Source organism: Protopterus annectens, chromosome 12.part0 (genome assembly GCF_019279795.1).
Source record: "Protopterus annectens isolate FY-2018-M chromosome 12.part0, PAN1.0, whole genome shotgun sequence".
NCBI lineage: Eukaryota > Metazoa > Chordata > Ceratodontiformes > Protopteridae > Protopterus > Protopterus annectens.
In genome coordinates, this window is record NC_056746.1 from 629,789,736 (window position 1) to 629,811,570 (window position 21,835).

General features: G+C 43.3%; 1 protein-coding gene across 3 annotated transcripts in view; it reads left to right on the forward strand.

The window, feature by feature from the left end:
* The window catches only part of INTS1 (integrator complex subunit 1), a 2,399,836-nt gene that overhangs the window by 81,978 nt on the left and 2,296,023 nt on the right, over positions 1–21,835 (forward strand). For all 3 annotated transcript variants that reach the window (XM_044089756.1, XM_044089757.1, XM_044089758.1), the window contains exon 5: positions 20,204–20,341. In XM_044089756.1, the coding sequence (XP_043945691.1) occupies positions 20,204–20,341 (138 nt within the window). The remainder of the gene's footprint in view (positions 1–20,203; positions 20,342–21,835) is intronic.

Consider the following 21,835-nt stretch of genomic DNA (forward strand, 5'->3'; position numbering starts at 1 on the left):
GAAGCAGAAGCAGTTCACAAGTGCCGGTCGGCCGACTCCTGAGATTATTTCAGATCCGAAGTCTTCAATAAAGCTAAGTACCCTGTTGGGGAAACTTTTTTCTTGCCTCAGACCGATGTCAGAAAAAGTTAATTGTATTTCTTGTGGGAAGCAAATACCTCATAAGGACTTCCATTCTTACTGTATTCAATGCCTAGGCCCTTTTCACGACGTCACTAGTTGTTGGTTTTGTGCTAGATTTAACAAATGCACTATAAAAAGACGTTTTGATTTTGCTTTGCACTACTTTGGCCGAAGGTTCAATTATACTATGCCGTCGGATCAACCGACTACCTCAATACTGAAAAAACGCAAAGACAAGGATAAAGACAGGCATCCGAGGTCCAAAACCGACGACGAAACCTCCTCTAGGCCAGTCGCCGGTTCTCAGTGAGGTGCTTTCGTAGCCCCTGACACCCGCTACCTCAGAGCCACAGCCTGCCTGTGACTCCCACATGGAGACAACCAGGCCTCTGGAAACTCAAGGTATTGGGCCTACGGAAACTAATCCCTCAGATGGGTCCGGAGCCGTTAAGAGGCATCGGCGTCTGAGGGTGTTTTCAGACCTTCACAACTTACCATTAAAACAACAGGCAAGACAAAGGTACCATTAAAGACAAAGAAACAAGTACAGCATTCTCCTGGACAGTCCTCCATGCCTAAGAAACAGATGCTTAAAATGGCCGAAGACCTCATTACTCTAATCAGGGGTTCCCATTCCCCTCCTGAGAAAAGGCCTAGGCAGGATACAGACTATGATTCCTCTTCAGACCAGGGATACTCTCTACCCCCCTATGAGGACTCTGATGCTGAAGAATCTATCCCTTCAGCCTCTCCTCCTGAGGATTATTGTTTTGGGGAAACTTTACATACCTAGGATTACTCAGAATCCAAGAAAAGGCTCAGGGATTTCCTTTTATTGCCTCAGCACAGGCCACTGGCTATTCCGCCTGTGCTAGACATTGTGGATGATGTGTTCATTGAATCCAGCTTATCTCCTGATTCTTTGCCCCCTGCTCCAGCCAAGCCAGACAGGTACTATAGAGTCCCTGACTCTCACAAGTTTCTTTACAAAAACCCTTCTGCTGATCCAAAAACCCTTCTGCTGATCCAGAAACTATTTCCCAGGGTCCAAAAGGGGTTACGGCTTCCATTGCAAAAAATCCAGTACCCTCTGACAGAGATTCCAGAGCTTTGGATAGATGGGGGAAGAAAGTATACAATTTTGCAACTTTAGCAGTAAGAGCTGTAAATTGCCAGTTTCACATGCTTACGTATCAACAATATTTAATGGCTCAGTTAAAACAGAAAATGCTTGCAAGCTCAGAAGCTCATGATTGTAAAGAAATGCAGGTTTTATTGCATGCAGTTGAACAGATGGGAAAACATACTCTGCAATGTGGTTTTGCTTCTTTAGAGGCCTCGTGTAGAGCCGCAGTTACAGGTTCTGTGATTCGAAGACATGCTTGGTTAAAAGAACAGAGTTTACCTGATCATGTTAAGGCAAAATTATTGGATGCTCCTTTACAGCATGATACCTTGTTTGGTGTTAAGGCAGAAGAGGTGTTAAAGAAAATGGAGGATAAAGCTAAATCTATGCAAACAGTCAAGGATTTCTTACAGGTACAGCCACCTTGGTTTAGCAGAAATTGGCCAACAAAGAATTGGTCCTTTCCAGTGTCAGACAGGCCACAGAGAGGCAGATCTCAACCCCAAGGCTCAAACAGACAACGACAGTGGGGCACCTCAACCCCAAAAGGAGGTGAGGACAAGTCTCAACCTTACAGGAAACAGTCACAATGACTTTCCCCTTCGTACGCCAAGCACGTCCCTTTTGGAAGCCCCCTTAGGGGGAAAACTAGCACTTTTTTTTTTTCAAAACTGGTAAACAATTACCAAAGACAAATGGGTTCTGGATATTGTGTCTCAAGGTTACAGTTCCACTTTCATACTTTACCAAGGCTAAAAGGAATGCCAGACCTGCCACAAAATCAATGGGCAGAGGCACAAAAACAAATTTCAGCCCTCATGGACATGAGAGCTATTCAAAAAGTACCACAACAAGAAAAAGGACAAGGATTTTACTCGAGACTCTTCTTGGTCCCCAGAAAGGACAAGGCCTGGAGGCCCATACTAGACCTTTCAATTCTGAATACTTACCTGGAGATTCCAAAATTCAAAATGTTGACATTACAGCAGCTTCTACCCATGCTGGGCAAGAAGGCTTGACTTGTTACTCTGGACTTCAAAGAGGCATACCTGCATGTCCGTATCAGACAAAATTGCAGAAGATACCTCAGATTCAAAGCTGGTACAATGCACTAACAATTCTCTGCACTGCCCTTTGGCTTATCTACTGCGCCCAGGGTCTTCACAAAGTGCCTGGCACCAGTAATTGCATTTTGCAGACAAAAAGGAATTCAAGTATATCCATACCTGGACGACTGCCTCATTCAAGCAGAGACAAAGGACATTCTTCTACAGCATCTAGCGTTTGTAAAAAGGTTGTAACTTCTCTAGGGTACACAGTAAACGAAAAGAAGTCAAAACTACTGCCCTCGCAACAGATTATATTCCTGGGTGCCAGCTTAAATACAACGGCCCAGATGGCTTACCTCACGCCAGACAAACAAATTCAACTAACTCAATATTTTCAATTGCTGGCAAAAAAGTCCCATCTCCCTGCAAAAAAAATTCTGCAGGCCCTGGGGTTCATGGCATTCTGCATTCTACTAATATCATATGCCAGACTGCATATGAGGAAATTACAATGGTACCTAAAAAGTGTTTGGACTCAACACTCTCACAGTTTAGAAGCAGTAATACCAATGATACCCTGCCTACAACAGGAGTTTCGATGGTGGGCACAGGCATGTCACCTAAACAAGGGTCAGCCTTTTACCCAACCCATAGCCAGGCAAACTCTAACAACAGATGCTTCGGATTATGCCTGGGGAGCACACATGGCAGGAAAATGCATTCAGGGCAAGTGGACCACAGACCAGATGCATCTTCACATCAATCAAAAAGAGATGTTGGCTGTTCAAAATGCCCTAACAGCTTTCAAGGACGTTCTGCATTCAGGACAAATATTACCAAAGACAGACAACACCACAGTCATGTGGTACATAAACAAGCAAGGGGGCACTCATTCTTATCCCCTCTGCAGACAAGCCATGACCTTGTGGAACACAGCTCTAACGTATCAAGTTCACCTGCAAGCACAATTCCTGCCAGGAAAGAAAAATACTCTGGCAGACGATCTAAGCAGAAATATCATGGACCCTCACGAATGGAAATTGAATCCACAAATCTTCAGCATGGTAACGCAAAAATGGGGATGCCCAGACATAGATCTTTTTGCCTCCCCACTGAATTGCTAACTACAAAAATTCTGCACAAGGACGTATCATAAACAAGCATGGAAAGTGGACGCTCTCTTGTTCAGCTGGAAAAACCTAAAAGTTTATGCCTTCCCGCCACTGCCTCTCCTTTCAAAGGTACTCCTAAAAGCCAGACAAGAAAAACCACAGATGATCCTGATTGCTCTAGACTGGCCACGCCAACACTGGTACCCTAGCTTAAGGAATTTGGCTCAAGGACCACCATGGATTTTGCCTCAAATTCCACACCTTTTGACTCAACAAAACAATCCGATCCTGCATGGTCAGCTCAAAACCCTAAACCTAGCTGCATGGCAGATACATTAGCCAAACAGGCAACACCTGTTTCTAAAGCTGTTATGGATGTCATTTTGGAAGCCAGGAGGCCTAGCTCCAGGAAAGCTTACTCAGAAAAATGGAAGAGATTTTGCGCCTGGAACCAGGCTCAAAACCTTGACCCTCTTGTTCCAAACATTCCTCAGATTTTACAGTACTTAACTGAGATGCTGGACAGAGGTCTATCCTCATCAATTAAGATCCACGCCTCTGCCATTTCAGCACATTACAACACGGATCCTCCTTTATTCTTTCATCCCTTGCTAAAGCAGTACCTCAGAGGGGCTAAAAACATAAGACCGCCCCGGAAAGCACCAACACCGACTTGGGACCTCAGTTTTGTTTTGGAAAAACTGACCCTACCACCTTTTGAGCCAGCGAATACAGCCAGTCTAAAATTTTTATCATGGAAAACAGCTCTGCTTCTGGCAGTAACTTCAGCACGAAGAGTCTCAGAGCTACAGGCATTAATGGCAGTGGAACCTTTTATAATTTTTCATCAGGACAGGGTTTCTTTAAGGACAAACCCTACCTTTATGCCAAATGTGATATCTAGTGTGGCTCTTAACCAAACCATCCATTTGCCAACTTTTTATCCAAACCCCCAGAATAAAGGGGAGAAACTTCTGCATTCTTTGGACATACACAGGCAGCTACGCTTCTACTTGGACAAAACAAAAGCTTTCAGGAAAACTGAGCAACTGTTTGTAGCATATGCTGCAGGATCACAGGCAAGGCTATTTCAAAGCAGACTATATCCAAATGGATAGGACTCTATATTCATTACTGCTACATACAGCATGGAAAATCAGTCCCAAATACCATTAGGCCACATTCCACCAGGGCAACAGCCACTTCAACAGCCTTTATCAGAGGAGTACCTACCAAGGAAATTTTGGAGGCTGCAACTTTGAGTTCAGTGCACACCTTTACCAAGCATTACCACCTGCCTTTTTACTCTAAATCCAGAGCAGGTTTTGCCACTGCAGTTCTGCAGGGCCTCATAGCCAATCCTAACTCCTTATAGACCAGCCACCCAACCTTAGCTTTGGGATTCCACCCAAGTGTAATGACTTCAGCAGTGTAAAACGATGAACATAGTACAGTTTTGTACCTACCATAAATGTAGATGTTCGAGTGTTCAGTCAAGGTTACCCTCCCTCCATCCCCTCTGAACTAGCTGGACTTCTCTATACCTTTCTATCCTATACAACCTTTGTGGTGTATTTGCTTGTAACTGAAGGTATTGTTTTTATTTTATATGTATATTTTTTATTAGCAATATGTATTGCCTACCTATTGGGGGCACCTGACATCTGGGGCAAGAAAAAACTGAAGAAAATGGCGTTGGATGCATCTTATATACTCCTGGCGCACTGATGTCAGGGAAGAAGCGACAGCAACCGACGCCGGACCAAGACTTTGGAACTCTGGCCGACTGCAGGACCACCTGACGGCAGGGTAACCCACATGACTGCAGCAGTGTGAACACTTGAACATCTACATTTATGGTACGTACAAAACTGTACTTTTTTGTGCCAAACGTACCTTTTGGAATTGTGGCCAAAAAAGTTCAACTTTGGTCTCCTCAAACCATAACACATTTTCTCACATGCTTTTGGGAGACTTTATGTATTGTTTTGCAAATTTTAGCCAGGCCTGGATGTTTTTCTGTGTAAGAAAAGACTTCCGTCTTGCAACCCTACCTCAACCCTACCTCATAGCCCAGACGTGGAAAATACGGGAGGTTGTCACATGTCGTACACAACCAGTACTTGCCAGAAATTCCTGCAGCTCCTTCGGTGTTGCTGTAGGTCACTTGGCAGCCTCCCTGACCAGTTTTTGACTTTTCATCAATTTTGGAGAAATGTCCAGTTCTTTGCAATGTCACTGTTGTCCCATATTTTCTCCATTTTTTAATGACTGTCCTCACTGTGTTCAATGGTATATCCAATGCTGTGGAAATTTTTTTGTACCCTTCTCCTGACTGATACCTTTTAACAATGAGATCCCTTTGATGCTTTGTAAGCTCTCTGCAAACCATGGCTTTCGCTGTAGCAGACAACTGAGTAAATGTCAGGAAAATCCTACTAGGACAGCTGAACTTTATTTGGGGTTAATCAGAGTCTCTTTAATTGATGGCAGGTGTGTACCCAATAAGACTGAATGCTGTAATTAAATAAAAAAGTGCTTCAACAAAGTATTAGTTTAACGGTGTGCACACTTATGCAACCAGCTTATTGTACATTTTTTATTTTTTATATTTTTCCCCTAACAGATTTGTTTGTTTTTCAATTGAATTGTACAGGTTATAGGTCACATTAAAGGTGGGAAACGTTTTGAAATAATTTATTGTGGTCTCATTGTTTTATATCACAAAATCCTGGCATTTTAACAGGTGTGTGTATACTTTTGTTATCCACTGTATATTCTAGTCATGAAGGATCGCTTTGTATAATACTAGGTTGATGAAATGTTGAAGATAATTACCTACACAGTAACCAATGTCATTTTTCATTCTGTACTGTATTTTTATTGTTACTGGTTTGCATTTTAGCATTTCTGGTGAGATCTGGCAGTAGACCATCTTTCATATTGTAGGAACTCTGAAAGTAGATGTTCAAGAGCGCATTTGGATCACTGATTCTGCATTTCTGTCTCTCTCTCTCTCTCTCTCACACACACACACACACACACACGCGCACACACACACACACACACACACACACACGCACACGCACACGCACACACAGTCTCTGATGTGGGACTGTGAGAAACCTTTAGGAAATCATAGTGATGTTTTACATTTATGGTGGCGATTGGAAGGTTGCTGCAAGGTTGACATCTTTTTATGGAATTAATTCTGTACAGTGTTTAGAGAATCAGCTTTTAAATGAGAGAACTTGTTTCATATAAATAATGTGGGGAAGGGGAGTTAAGGTGGTTAATTTCTCTATTTGAAGTACATGGAACAACAATTAAATGATAGTTTTTCCGTCATTGTATTACAGTCGCACAGTTTAAGGGATACAATAAAGCCTAGATTTTAAGGAGTGAATGGGCCAATTCAGGATGTATAACCAGAATTAGAGCCTTTGGTCATATATGTGTTGGTTACATGTACCATTTACTTTACCTTTTTCATTACTGTAGTTCATTGAAATGGTCCTTTGCAGACAGTATCTCTCTGTGTGTACATTTAGTATCATTGCTAACAGGTTCACAAGACACACACACACTGGTTTTACCATATTGTCTACCATTAACTGCTTCTGAGTCTGTTAGAAATCTTTGACAGAAGTGGTGGCTGGATAACTAAAGTAATGCAGCATACAGTGCATTATACTGCAGTCATATTTTATCAATACGCTATCTGTTTATACCAAAGTGGTCCTATCCTTTTGTTTGACTTTCTTGAGAGTGTCGTGATTATGCAAGTCTAAGTACCTTTTACCTGCATAAAGATTATTTGATACATATGAGATTTGTTAGTAGTAATGCTTTTTTTTCTGGATTTTAACTGTATTTTAGTACTTCAGTGACTTGTATTGTATTATTAATTTATACATTTCTTGTTTTTTTTTGTTTTAATTTCTGTTATTTACTTTATAAGCTTAACATAGTGAATTGTTTTTCAGCACAATGTGCCTAATAGCAACTAGTTGTAATATATCTATTTTATTTTACATAGGGATAAAGCTATGACTGTGGTTCAGATGACATGATATTGACTAGTGACCTGGGCACTACAAGAAATGGCTGGAGAGGATGGGAATGAGCAACCAAGGCTAGTTTGCCAGTCTTGGGTGGACTGGAGCTGTTCAGTCTGCTGCAAGACTGACACAGCTGTAAGGCAGCAGAAAGGTGGACATACTACTAACCAACACTACATTTGTTCATTGTAACCGTTAGCCAAAATGAGGCTTGTACATTGAAGAAGTGGATATGCACCACTCTGCTAATGTTTTGGATTACACAGGTCACATGTTGTGTTGGAGGAATGAGGAGCTAGGGGAATAAAGCAGTGAAAGTCCTGAACCCTGTGAGCATTGCCTAGCTGATGTCCTCTGAGAATATAGAGTGGGTGTAGTGGGGAAAACAAAGATCAAAATATATAAATACCAGTACCGATTGTCAGCTGCTGCCTGCAGTTGTGTGCAGCTCATAAGTTGGAAGCTAATAAAGAGCAGCATATCACAGCTGAACCCATTCATTAAAGAACTGGCATCATATCCATGATATTGTTAATATTTTGATTAATTTCCTTAATTTTGATTGTGCGTTGTACCTTTACTGTATTTTTTTTCTCGCTAGGTAGGTGAAAGCTTGATTACATCATGCTATTGTAATAAAGTAGAGATATTTAAATAAGTGACCTGTGCTATTTTTCCTGTAGTCATTATAAAAAGTAACTTGACTACAGCTGTAAAGTGAGTTCATTTTTGTGTGCATTAGTCTATTCTAGCCTTTGTATAAATGGAAAGTGCACTGTAATAGGTTATGGTTGGGAATGGACTTAGTACTACTAGACAGGTTATTAATGTAACTAAATGGTTGTAAGTGACTTGTCAATGTCTTGTGCTGCTGCTACCACCTTTTAACAGACATAACTTATTTGATAGTATTAACTTGTTCTCAGTGTTATATAGGCTACTCCTTTGTTTCTAATGGTTGGTAGCAATTTATTCCCAAGTGGTAGTATTACAGTTTTATATAACAGAGTTTGAAGTCTAAGCAGAGTATGCACTTTTTCACTACTAGTTTGTCATTCACCCTGGTGGTTGAGTAGAAAACATGCCTTTGTCCTTTTCATCCCTGTTTTCAGCCAATCATCAGGCTGTATCTTGCTGTAATCTTCCATTAGGCCTCACTGGGGTGACCGCTGACCAAGAACTGCCATCCTTCAGGCAGTCATTGGGTGCAGTACTTCTTTGCCGCCCTGCCTCACTGCGAATGACTGGTAACATGCAAAGGGGTTGGTATTCAGTGGTCATCAGTAAGGATATGTTTGTTTCTTTAATTAAAGTAACCCCTTGAAACAGTCCTGCCAGCCTTTATTCCAGCACTCCCATGAGATCTCCAGTCTCCACTAGGATTCTTCCAGAGGAATGTGCACCCATGACATGCCCTCCTCCTGAAAAGAGGCAAGCTGGCTGAGCCATATCACTTGCCCCTTGTGCCATCTCCAGCAGGTGCTCAAACTGCTATTTGAACATGGGTCGCCTGGGTCATACTCAAGACTCTATTTGTTTGTGCCAACACATATGGAAGTAAGATACCTTTTTAATTGTATTTTTAAGAATAAGTTATGGTGCATCTTCTGTTTGTCCCAGGTAGATGTTCATCGTGTTACACTGCTGCAGTCATTACACTTTGGGGAATCCCCAGTCGGCCTGAGTTCCAAAGTCTTGGTCCGGCGTCGGTTGCTGCCGCCTCCTCCCTGACGTCAGTGTGACAGGGGTATATAAGATGCAGCCGATGCCATTTTCTTCAGTCTTTCTTGCCGCGTGGTGCCCGAAGCAAAAGCAGTTCGCAAGTGCCGGTCGGCCAACTCCTGAGATTTTCATTCCGAATCCAGAACCAAAGTCTTCTACAAAGCTAAGTACCCCATTGGGGAAACTTTTTCTTGCCTCAGACTGATGTCAGTAAAAGTTAATAACTGTATTTCTTGTGGGAAGCAAATACCTCATAAGGATTTCCATTCCTATTGTATCCCATGCCTAGGCCCAGACCACGACATCACTGGTTGTCGGTTTTGTGCTAGGTTTAACAAGCGCACTATTAAACATCGGTTTGATTTTGCCTGACATTATTTTGACAGAAAATTCAATTGCACCATGCTGTCGGAACTTCCGATGACCGGAATACATAAAAAGCGCAAAGACAAGGATAGGCATCTGAGGCCCGAAACTGACTATGAAGCCTCTTCTAGGCCAGTCAACGGTTCTCCAGTTTTCAGCGAGGCACCTTCGCAGCCCCTGACTACCGCTTCTGCAGAACCACAGACCGCCTTCGACTCCCACTTGGAGATGGCTGGGCCTTAGGATGATCGAGTTTTTCAGCCTACCGAAACTACCCCTTCAGAGGGATCCGGAATAGCTGAGCAACCCGCAGCTTCAGAGGGTGTTTTCAGACCTACTCAGTTAAGCATTAAGCCTTCTGCTAAGTCTAAGCCTCCTTTAAAAACAAAGAAACAAATACAGCATTCTCCAGGACAGGCCTCCATGCCTAAGAAACAAATGCTCAAAATGGCCGAAGACCTAATCACTTTGATCAGGGGGTCCCATCCCCCTCCTGATAAAAGGCCTAGACAGGATGCAGACTATGATTCATCCGACCAGGTGTCCATCTCTTCAGATTCATCCTCAGACCTAGGATATTCTTTACCCCCCTTATGAGGATTCTGATGCTGAGGAATCAATTCCATCAGCCTCTCCGCCTGAGGGACTACTCCTTTGGGGAAACCTTACATACCATGAGGGAGCATTTCCATTGGGAAGGCCAGGATTACTCCGAATCCAAGAAAAGGCTCAGAGACTTCCTTTTATTACCTCAACACAGACCTCTTGCTATTCCACCAGTGTTAGATATTGTGGATGATGTGTATACTGAATCCAGCTTAAATCCTGATTCCTTACCTCCAGCCCCAGTTAAAGCTGACTGATACTACAGAGTCCCTGACTCACACAAATTTCTGTATAAAAGCCCTGATGTTCTTCATGTTTCACTGTTGCAGTCATAACTGTAGGGTGCTCCTGCCGGCAGGCAGCCCGAGGTCGGCCAGAATATCAAAGTCTGGCGTCGGCTGTATCAGCAAGTACCCTGACGTCAGAATGCATGGGTATAAAGCTGACAGCCAACGCCATCTTCTCCAGTCTTTCTTGCCGTGCGGTGCAAAGCAGTTCGCTAGTTGTTGGTTGGCGTTTTCAAGACAACGTGGTGTGATTGTCGTCGGTCCGAAGTTTTCTACTTCTCTTCTCAAAGCTAAGTATCCCTTTGGGGAAACCGTTTTCTTGCTCCTCCGATGTCAGAAAAAGTTAATAATTGTGTATCGTGTGGAAAACAAATACCTCATAAAGATTTCCACTCTTACTGTCTACCTTTCTTAGGCCCTGACCACGACGTTTCTTGCTGTCTGTTCTGTGCCAGGTTTAATTCTCGCACTGTCAAGCGTAGGTACGATTGGGCCTTGAATTACTTCGGTAGACGATTTAATTATAGGATGTCGTCGGATACTTTACCGACTACCGGAATACAGAAGAAACGCAAAGACAATGACAGGCCTCCGAGGTCCAAACAGGATATTTTGCAGCCGGAGCCAGCTTCGGGTGATGCGTCAGTGAGGCACTTTTGCAGCCCCTGTCGTCTGCCACTTCAGAACCGATGGCCGACACGGACTCCCATGGGGAGCCATCTAGGCCTAGTAATTTGTCTGCTGCAGGACCTTTGGACGTCGCTCCTTCAGATGGGTCCGGAACCGCTGTGCAGGGACCGGCTTCTGAGGGGGTCTTCAGGCCTTCACATATTACTATTTCCACGAAGACAAAGGCTAAGTCAAAGACTCCTGTTAAACCCAGACTTTCTGCTCAAGCTTCTAAGGATTCAGCTCCTAAGACTCAGAAGCAATTACTACGGATGGCTGAGGATTTATTAACTATGATTAGGGGCTCTCACCCTCCTCCTGAGAAAAGGCCTAGACAGGATATCCCTTATGATTCCTCTGATCAGGCTTCTGTATCTTCTGTTTCTTCCCCTGATCAGGATTACTCTTTTCCTCCTTATGAGGATTCGGATGCAGAGGATTCTGTTCCCTCTGCCTCTCCCCCTGAAGATTTCTCTTTTGGGGAAACCTTGCATGAGATGAGGGAGCATTTTCATTGGGAAGGTCAGGATTATTCTGCTTCCAAAAAGAGACTTAGGGAATTTCTTCTTCTCCCTCAACACAGGCCTTTAGCTATTCCTCCTGTACTTGACATTGTGGATGATGCCTTCTCTGAAGATAACTTGAAGCCTGATTCCATGCCGCCTGCTCCTTCTAAGCCCGATAGATTTTACAGGGTCCCTGATTCCCATCAATTCTTATTTAAGAACCCTTCTGCTGATCCTGAAACTATTTTGCAGGGTTCCAAGGCTGCTAAGGCCACCTCCTCTAAGAATCCTATCCCCTCTGAAAAGGATTCTCGTGCCTTGGACAGGTGGGGCAAAAAGGTTTATACTTCAGCTATCCTTTCTATTAGAGCTTTAAATTGCCAGTTTCACATGTTCAAGTATCAACAGTTTCTTTTATCTGTTTTAAAACAAAGGCTTTCTACCTTTCCTGCATGTGCTGAGGACAAGGAATTACAGGATGTGTTGCATGCAACTGAACAAGTTAGCAAACTTAGTTTACATTGTGGTTTTGATGCCTTAGAGGCTTCCTGCAGGGCTGCTGCCTCTGGTACTGTTATCAGGAGACATGCTTGGCTTCGTGAGCAGAATTTACCTGAACAAGTTAAGGCTAAATTGCTAGATGCCCCTGTTCAGCATGATGTCTTATTTGGATCTAAGGCTGAGGAGGTTATTAAAAAGATGGAAGAAAAAGCCAAGTCTATGCAGATTGTAAAAGATTTTTTTGCAAGTACAGCCTCCTAGATTTTCTAGAAATTGGCCGTCCAAAAATTGGTCTTTTCCCACTTCTGACAGGCCTCAAAGGGGAAGATATAGATGCTCCAGAGGTCGGGCGCAGGCCTCTTACAGATCTAGATAGTGGACTGCTTCTTCACCTAGAAGGGGAGAAGACAGACCTCGAACCCAAAGAAAGCAGACCCAATAACTCCCTCTGTTGGGCTACAGGTCCTCCTTCCCTGGATACCCCTCTCGGAGGAAAACTTTCTCTTTTTTACCAAAACTGGACTCGCATTACCCAGGACAAATGGGTGTTAGATGTGATTTTGAAAGGCTACAGATTCCACTTTCACACTCTGCCAAGGCCTTCCGGCTGGCCAGATCTGCCAAAACATCAATGGACAGAGGCCTTAAATCAAGTGGACGCTTTATTAGCCTTAAGAGCCATAGAACCTGTTCCACCTCTAGAGGTGGGGAAAGGTTTTTACTCAAGACTTTTTCTGGTCCCAAGAAAACAAAACTCCTGGAGACCTATTCTGGACCTCTCAATATTAAACACCTTTTTGGAAATTCCAAAATTCAAGATGCTTACACTTCAACAACTTCTCTCGATGCTCTCACAAGATGCTTGGATGGTAACATTGGACTTAAAAGAGGCTTACTTACACGTCCCCATAAGGCAGCAATGCAGAAAGTACCTCAGATTCAAGGCAGGCTCGAGACACTTCCAATTCTCTGTACTGCCATTTGGCTTATCTACTGCGCCCAGAGTTTTTACCAAATGCCTGGCTCCAGTAGTAGCTTACTGCAGACTTCAGGGGATTCAGATTTACCCCTTTCTGGACGACTGTCTAATTCAGGCAGACAGCAAAGACCTTTTACTTCAACACCTGCAGTTTGTTCAGCGTCTTCTCCTACTACTGGGATTCTCAGTGAACACAAAAAAGTCACATTTGATTCCTTCTCAAGGAATGACCTTTTTGGGAGCTCTTCTAGACACAAGTTTACAGATGGCCTTCCTTACTCCAGAAAAACAGTTACAGCTGGCTCCAATCTTCAAGACCTTGGCAACATTGACTCAGCTCACTGCAAGGAAATTCCTGCAGGCTTTGGGCTGCATGGCCTCTTGCATCCTTTTGATTCCAAATGCGAGGCTTCACATGAGGAAACTTCAATGGTACCTAAAGAGTGTATGGTCTCAGCATTGCCACAGTCTGGATACAATGATTCCACTGATTCCCTGCCTCCAGAAGGAATTCCTTTGGTGGTCCAGGGCGTGTGTTTTAAACGAAGGAAAGCCCTTTCGTCTTCCTCAACCTACTCAGATCATAACCACGGACGCCTCGGATTATGCTTGGGGAGCTCATTTTCTAGACAAATGCCAACAGGGCTCTTGGACAAACAAACACCTTCTATGGCACATCAACTTGAAAGAAATGTTAGCAGTCCAAAATGCTCTTCTAGCCTTCCAGACTCTCTTGAAGCCAGGACCTCTACTAATTTGAACAGACAATACCACAGTCATGTGGTACATAAGCAAAGGGGGCTCTCACTCTTACCCCCTTTGCAGACTTGCCATGACTTTATGGGACACAGCCCTAAATTTGAATCTGGATCTTCAGGCACAGTTTATACCAGGAAATCAGAATCTCTTAGCAGACAGCCTAAGCAGAAACATTTTGGATCCTCACGAATGGATGTTGGACCCCAATTTATTCAGCAAGATAACTGCAGTTTGGGGCTGTCCTCAGATAGATCTGTTTGCATCCCATCTCAACCATCAGTTGCCTCTTTTTTGCACCAGGTCCTTCCACAAGACAGCTTGGAAAGTGGATGCCCTGTCCTTCAGCTGGAGGAATCTTTCGGGATATGCCTTCCCTCCTCTTCCTCTTCTACCTCGGGTATTGCTAAAGATAAAGCTGGACAAACCCAGACTGATCATTTTGATAGCTCCAAATTGGCCTCGTCAGTTTTGGTACCCAACTCTATTGCACCTTTGCTTGGAACCCCCTTGGAGTCTTCCTCTGACCCATTCTCTACTTTCCCAGCATCAGGGTCAGGTATTTCACTCTCAAATCAAGACTCTCTGCCTGGCAGCTTGGCTCATCAAAGGCAATTGATTCCTTCTTCTCTTCCTAAACAAGTTTTGGATATTCTTTTGGAAGCTAGGCGTCCTAGTACAAGGAAATCTTATGCTTCTAAATGGAAAAGATTTTGTATTTGGATGCAGGATCGTGGCTCTGATCCTTTAATACACAATATTCCCTCCATTTTACTTTATCTCTCAGACCTTTTGATTAAAGGTCTTTCCTTTTCTTCCATTAAAATTCATGCTTCTGCTATTTCGGCTCATTTCAATTGTGATCCTCCCATTTTTCCCACCAGCTGGTTAGACAATTTCTGAGAGGAGCTAAGAATTTAAGACCTCCTAGATCTCCTCCTGTCCCTCCTTGGGATCTCAACTATGTCTTGGAAAAGCTTACTTTGCCTCCTTTTGAGCCTGCTGCCTCTGCGGATATTAAGTTCTTATCCTGGAAGACGGCTATCTTGTTGGCCTTGACTTCTGCCAGAAGGGTGTCTGAGTTACAAGCCCTCATGGCCGTGGAACCATACCTCATCTTCCATCAGGACAGAGTTTCCTTGAGGACCAATCCTACTTTTATGCCTAAGGTAGTTTCTAGAGTGGCTCTAAATCAGACTATTCACCTTCCTACCTTTTTCCCAAAACCCCAAAATAAGGGGGAAAGGATTTTGCATTCATTGGACGTACACAGGCAACTACGTTTTTACCTGGACAAAACTAAAGATTTCAGAAAATCAGATCAATTGCTTATCTCATTTGCTTCCAGTTCTCTAGGTAAAGCTATTTCTAAGCAAACTATTTCCAAATGGATTGCTCATGGAATAAGATATTGTTACTCTCTTCATGGAAAACAGATTCCAGGTACTGTCAGGACTCATTCTACTAGAGCAGCTGCCACTTCAGCAGCCTTTCTCAGAGGTGTTCCTACCAAGGACATTCTGGAGGCTGCCACTTGGAGCTCTGTGCATACCTTTTCCAAGCACTATAACCTCCCTTTGTACTGTAAGTCTAGGGCAGGCTTTGCCTCTGCTGTTTTGCAGGGTCTTCTAGCTGCTCCTTCTTCTTCATAACCTCCTCCCGTGTTCTCAGCTTTGGGATTCTACCCTACAGTTATGACTGCAACAGTGAAACACGAAGAACATAGTACGGTTGTGTATACCTACCATAAATGTAGATGTTCGAGTGTCACTGTTGCAGTCAATGTTTCCCTCCCTCCAGACCCCTCTTTTTTCTTTTTGCTTACCTTGTTTCCTTTTCCACTACCTTTCTGGTGTATTTGTGTTTCCCTTGGGACACTTTTTGGTTTTATGGGGGCTTCTGACATCAGGGGCAAGAAAGGCTGAAGAAGATGGCGTCGGCTGTCAGCTTTATACCCATGCGTTCTGACGTCAGGGTACTTGCTGATACAGCCAACGCCGGACCCAGACTTTGATATTCTGGTCGACCTCGGGCTGCCTGCCGGCAGGAGTACCCTACAGTTATGACTGCAACAGTGAAGACACTCGAACATCTACATTTATGGTAGGTATACACAACTGTACTTTGCTGACCCTGAAACTATTTTTCAGGGACCCAAAGGGGTTAAGGCCTCATCAGCCAAGAATCCAGTTCCCTCTGACAGAGATTCCAGAGCATTAGACAGATGGGGAAAGAAAGTATATACGTCTGCTACTTTAGCAATGAGAGCCTTAAATCGCCAGTTTCACATGCTAAATTATCAGCAATTTTTGATGTCTCAGTTGAAACAAAAAATGCTTCCAGACTCGGATCCTCCTAATTTTAAAGAAATGCAGGATTTATTGCATGCAGCTGAACAAGTGGGAAAACATACTTTGCAATGTGGTTTTGATTCTTTAGAGGCTTCCTGTAGAGCAGCAGTTACAGGCTCTGTCATTAGAAGACATGCTTGGTTAAAAGAACATACGTTACCAGATCATGTTAAAGCAAAATTATTGTATGCACCTTTGCAGCAGGATGTGTTATTTGGAGTTAAGGCAGAAGAGGTATTAAAGAAAATGGAGGATAAGGCAAAATCTATGCAAACGGTGAAGGATTTCTTACAGGTTCAGCCTCCTTGATTTAGTAGAAATTGGCCAACTAAGAATTGGTCCTTTCCAGTTACAGACAGACCTCAAAGGGGCAGATACAGACGTCCAAGAGGTAGAGGTCAACCACAAGGTCCTTACAGGCCTCGACAATAGGGTGCATCAGGCCAGAAAGAAGAGGAAGGCAGGCCCCAACCATATAAAAAGCCGCCCCAATGACTTCCCACTACAGCTGCCAAACAGCTCTCTCTTGGCAGCCCCCTTGGGAGGAAAACTGGCACATTTCTATCACAATTGGCATATGATCACCAAAGACAAATGGGTTCTCAGCATTGTATCTCAAGGTTACAGGTTCCACTTTCACACACTGTCAAGGATAAAAGGAATGCCAAATCTGCCACCAAATCAATGGACAGAGGCTCAAAAACAAATTACAGCACTCATGGATATGAGAGCTATTCAAAAGGTGCCACCACAGGAGCAAGGACAAGGATTTTACTCAAGACTCTTTCTGGTTCCCAGAAAGGACAAAGCCTGGAGGCCCATTATGGATCTTTCTTCTCTAAACACTTACCTGGATGGTTCAGAAATTCAAAATGTTGACACTACAGCAGCTTCTTCCCATGCTGGACAAGAAAGCTTGGCTCGTGACCTTGGACCTCAAGGAGGCATACCTGCATGTCCCTATCAGACAAAACTGCAGAAGATACCTCAGATTCATAGCTGGTTCAATGCACTATCAATTCTCTGCACTGCCCTTTGGCTTATCTACTGCGCCCAGGGTCTTCACAAAGTGCCTGGCACCAATAATTGCATTTTGCTGACAGAAAGGAATTCAGATTAATCCGTACCTGGACGACTGCCTGATTCAAGCAGAGAGCAAGGACATTCTACTAAAGCATCTGGCGTTTGTAAAAAAGTTAAGTTGCCTGGGGTACACAGTAAACGAAAATAAATCAAAACTAGTGCTCTCACAAGAGATGATATTCCTGGGTGCCAGCTTGAACACAATGGCCCAGATGGCTTATCTCATGCCAGACAAGCAAGGACAACTGACAATACTTTCGATTGATGGCAACAAAGACCCAACTCCCTGCAAGAAAAATTCTGCAGGCTTTGGATTACATGGCATCTTGAATACTACTACTAATTCCATATGCCAGACTGCATATGAGGAAACTACAATGGTACCTAAAGAGTGTATGGTCTCAACACTGTCAAAGTTTGGAAACAGTTATACCACTAATTCCTTGCCTTCAACAGGAGTTTTGATGATGGGCTCAAGCTTGTCACCTCAACAAGGGACAGCCTTTTACTCAACCCACAGCCAGGCAAACACTGACAGCAGATGCATCAGATTACGAATGGGGAGCACACATGGCAGGCAAATGTATTCAGGGCAAGTGGCTCGCAGAACAAAGGCATCTTCACATCAATCAAAAAGAGATGCTAGCTGTACAGAATGCCCTTATAGCTTTCAAGGACCTGCTGCATCCAGGACAACTACTACTAAAGACAGACAACACCACAGTTATATGGTACATAAACAAGCAAGGGGGCACTCACTCGTACCCCCTCTGCAGACAAGCCATGACCTTGTGGAACACAGCTCTAAACTATCAAGTTCATCTACAAGCACAATTCCTGTCAGGAGAGAAAAACACACTGGCAGACGACTTGAGCAGAAACATCATAGATCCCCACAAATGGGAATTGAATCCACAAATATTCAGAATGATAACACAGAAATGGTGGAGCCCGGACATAGATCTGTTTGCATCCCCAATGAACTGCCAGCTACAGAAATTCTGCACAAGGAGTTACCATCCACAAGCATGGAAAGTGGATGCCCTCTCAGCTGGAAAAGCCTACAAGTATACGCTTTCCCACCACTGCCTCTCCTTCCAAAGGTACTCATAAAAGCCAGGCAAGAAGAGCCAAAGATGATCCTGATTGCACCAAACTGGCCACGCCAGCACTGTTACCCCATCTTAAAGAACTTAGCACAAGGACCACCCTGGATTTTGCCTCAAATCCCACATCTGCTGACTCAGCACAACAATCAGATACTTCACAGCCAGCTAAAGACCTTAAACCTAGCTGCATGGAAGATTCCTTAGTCAAGCAAGCAGTGCCTCTCTCCAAAGCTGTTATGGATGTCATTGTGGAGGCCAGAAGGCCTAGTACCAGGAAAGCCTGTTCGGATAAATGGAAGAGATTCTGTGCCTGGAACCAGGCTCACAGCCTTGACAGTCTTGTCCCAAACATTCCTCAGATACTACAATACTTAACTGAGATGCTGGACAAAGGCCTCTCCTTCTCATCCATCAAGATCCACATCTCTGCTCATTACAACATGGACCAACTTTGTTTTGGAAAAATTAACTTTACCTCCTTTTGAGCCAGCTAACACAGCAGAATGAAAATATATCTCTTGGAAAACTGCTCTGCTCCTGGCAATAACATCAGCATGAAGAGTTTCAGAATTACAGGCACTAATGGCAGTGGAACCTTTCCTCATTTTCCACCAGGACAGGGTGTCTTTAAGAACTAACCCTATGTTTATGCCAAAGGTGGTATCCAGTGTGGCTCTAAACCAAACTATTCACTTGCCAACTTTTTATCCAAAACCACAGAATAAAGGGGAGAGACTACTGCATTCTTTGGACATTCACAGGCAGTTACGTTTCTACTTGGACAAAACCAAAGCTTTCAGAAAATCTGAGAAATTATTGGTAGCATATGCTGCAGGAGCACAGGGAAAGGCCATTTCAAAACAGACTATTTCAAAATGGATAGGACATTGTATACGTTTCTGCTATACACACCATGGGAAACCTGTACCTAGCAGCATTAGATCTCACTCCGCCAGATCAACAACCACTTCATCTGCCTACCTCAGAGGCATGCCTACCAAGGATATTTTGGAAGCAGCAACTTGGGAGTTCTGTACATACCTTCACCAAGCATTACCATCTACCTCTCCAGAGCTGGCTTCGCCACTGCACTGCTGCAGGGCCTTATAGCCACCCCTAATGCCTTATAGTACCAGCCACCCTACCTCAGCTTTGGGATTCTACCCAAGTGTAATGACTATAGCAGTGTAACACGATGAACATAGTACAGTTTTGTACCTACCATAAATGTAGATGTTTGAGTGTATACACTGCTGCAGTCCAGGTTACCCTCTCTCCTTCCCCTCTTACTTGCTGGTACGTACTCATGTCTAATACCCTTTACTACCTATGGGGAGTATTTGCTGGTAACTGAAAGTTGCTGTTTGCTTTTCTTGTGTATGTTTTATTAGCAATTTGAATTGCCTACCTATTTGGGGGCACCTGACATCTGGGGCAAGAAAAACTGAAGAAAATGGCATCGGCTGCATCTTATATACCCCTGTCGCACTGACGTCAGGGAGGAGGAGGCAACAGCAACCGATGCCGGACCAACACTTTGGAACTCAGGCCGACTGGGGAACCGCCTGATGGCAGGATAACCCAAGTGTAATGACTGCAGCAGTGTATACACTCGAACATCTACATTTATGGTAGGTACAAAACTGTACTTTACCAATATCTTAAAATAAAATAGACCCCAGAAGGGTTCCATTGTGACTTTGGGCAAATTTATTTAATGAAGTTTTTTATCTGAGTTCCTAATGGATAATGATGTATTTTTTTCTTTACTTTTCTTTCTTTCTTTTTTTGTACCAGGCACTTTGCAGTCTTCTTCGTCGAGATGCTTCTATTAATTTTAAAGCAAAAGGGAATAGCTTGGTGTCTGTACTGGCTTGTAATCTTTTAATGGCAGCATATGAAGAAGATGAGAACTGGCCAGAAATTTTTGTGAAGGTATGGACACATAAGTAAAAGCTGGTACTTATTGATTAAAATTTTTTTATGGAAAATGTGAACAAAGTATGCATTTCCTTATTTGAAAGGATTAACAACATAACTTTAATTTCCAAGCCAAGCTGTAAGTATTTAAATTGTTATAAACAGGTTGTTTTAAGTTGGTGTTACATTTTATTTTAAGGCATATATGTGAATACATACTACCATTTCTGTGGTCCTTTTGTCTGCTTATTTGTTGACCATTATCGCCCTCTTTGCTAATCTTGAGCCTATTTGTTCCCCTACCGGTCACAAGTCCACATTTTTTTTTTATTGCCCCACTCCCCACAGATGACCATTGACTACCACCAGCTCCTCTCCTCGTCTCATTTATCGGGTTTACTAGGCCTGCCTTAGCCTTCCCCAGGCTCAAACCATCCCAGGTCTGAGGCCAGTGAGGAGTTTGAGGATAGTGTATAGCATCATACTGCTGCTGGGAAGTGTACCCTAAACCCTTCCTACCCCTTGGCAGCTTTATCTCTGCAGTTGCTGCCTATAGCAGGTGTATGCACTTGCAACATGGATCTTGTCAAGCTCTTAATGCTGCAGTTGCAGCAAGCTTACAGATTCTCCCTCCCCATAGGCTGGAAGAGCTGGCACTGGACGCTCTATCCCATCATCCCTCTATCTTTTCCTTACAGTGGCTATGGTATTAGTTAAACACAGGTCATCCAGGGCATAGTAAAAGCTTTCTCGTCCTTTGCTAAGGAGCCAGACTTGTATATTTCTGTTATTTTACTTAACTAGTGGATGGAAGATGAGCCCAGCTGAAAAACTTTATATTATACTTCAATAGAGAATACACATGGAAATCTGGTATGACACTTGAAGTCTTGGGTCCCACATCACCCTTATTAAAGCGTGCTATAGGGCATACAACCTCTCTATCCTTACCATTTCTTGTCTTGTGTGAGTAGATTTATGTGAGGCATATAGACTTTGACATATTCCTTTTTGTAACAATTAACAAGACTTTGGTCCTTGTTTCAAATCTTGCAGGGGGGTATGCAGTCTCTAAAATCACATTGTTTAAGTCCAAACAGTGATGAGAAAAAGTAGTGTTAATTGTCCCCATTCATCAGCTGAATTGCAAAGGAGTAGACATTTTATTTATTTTTTAACCATTGCAGAATACTGATCCACATGTATCTTTTTTAGGGCTAGTGCAGTAGCACTGTTTGCTTAAGTTCTTGCTCATGGTGACACAGTTAGGCAAATGAAGGCCGAAGTGGTAAAATCCTAGACCACGAGGAGTAGCACATTAACAGTTAATAGTCCTAATCATCTGTAATAACTGCCAGTCTTTTCAGTGGTTGTGACTAGGATTTGCGTATGTTCCAGGAATTCTTAAGTTTGCCAGAAGATGAACACTGAATGACTAACAGCTTGCACTGTGTTCGCAGTGGAAGTGGGTTTGCGTGGAAGCCAGGATTTTTCAGATTGTGCACAACT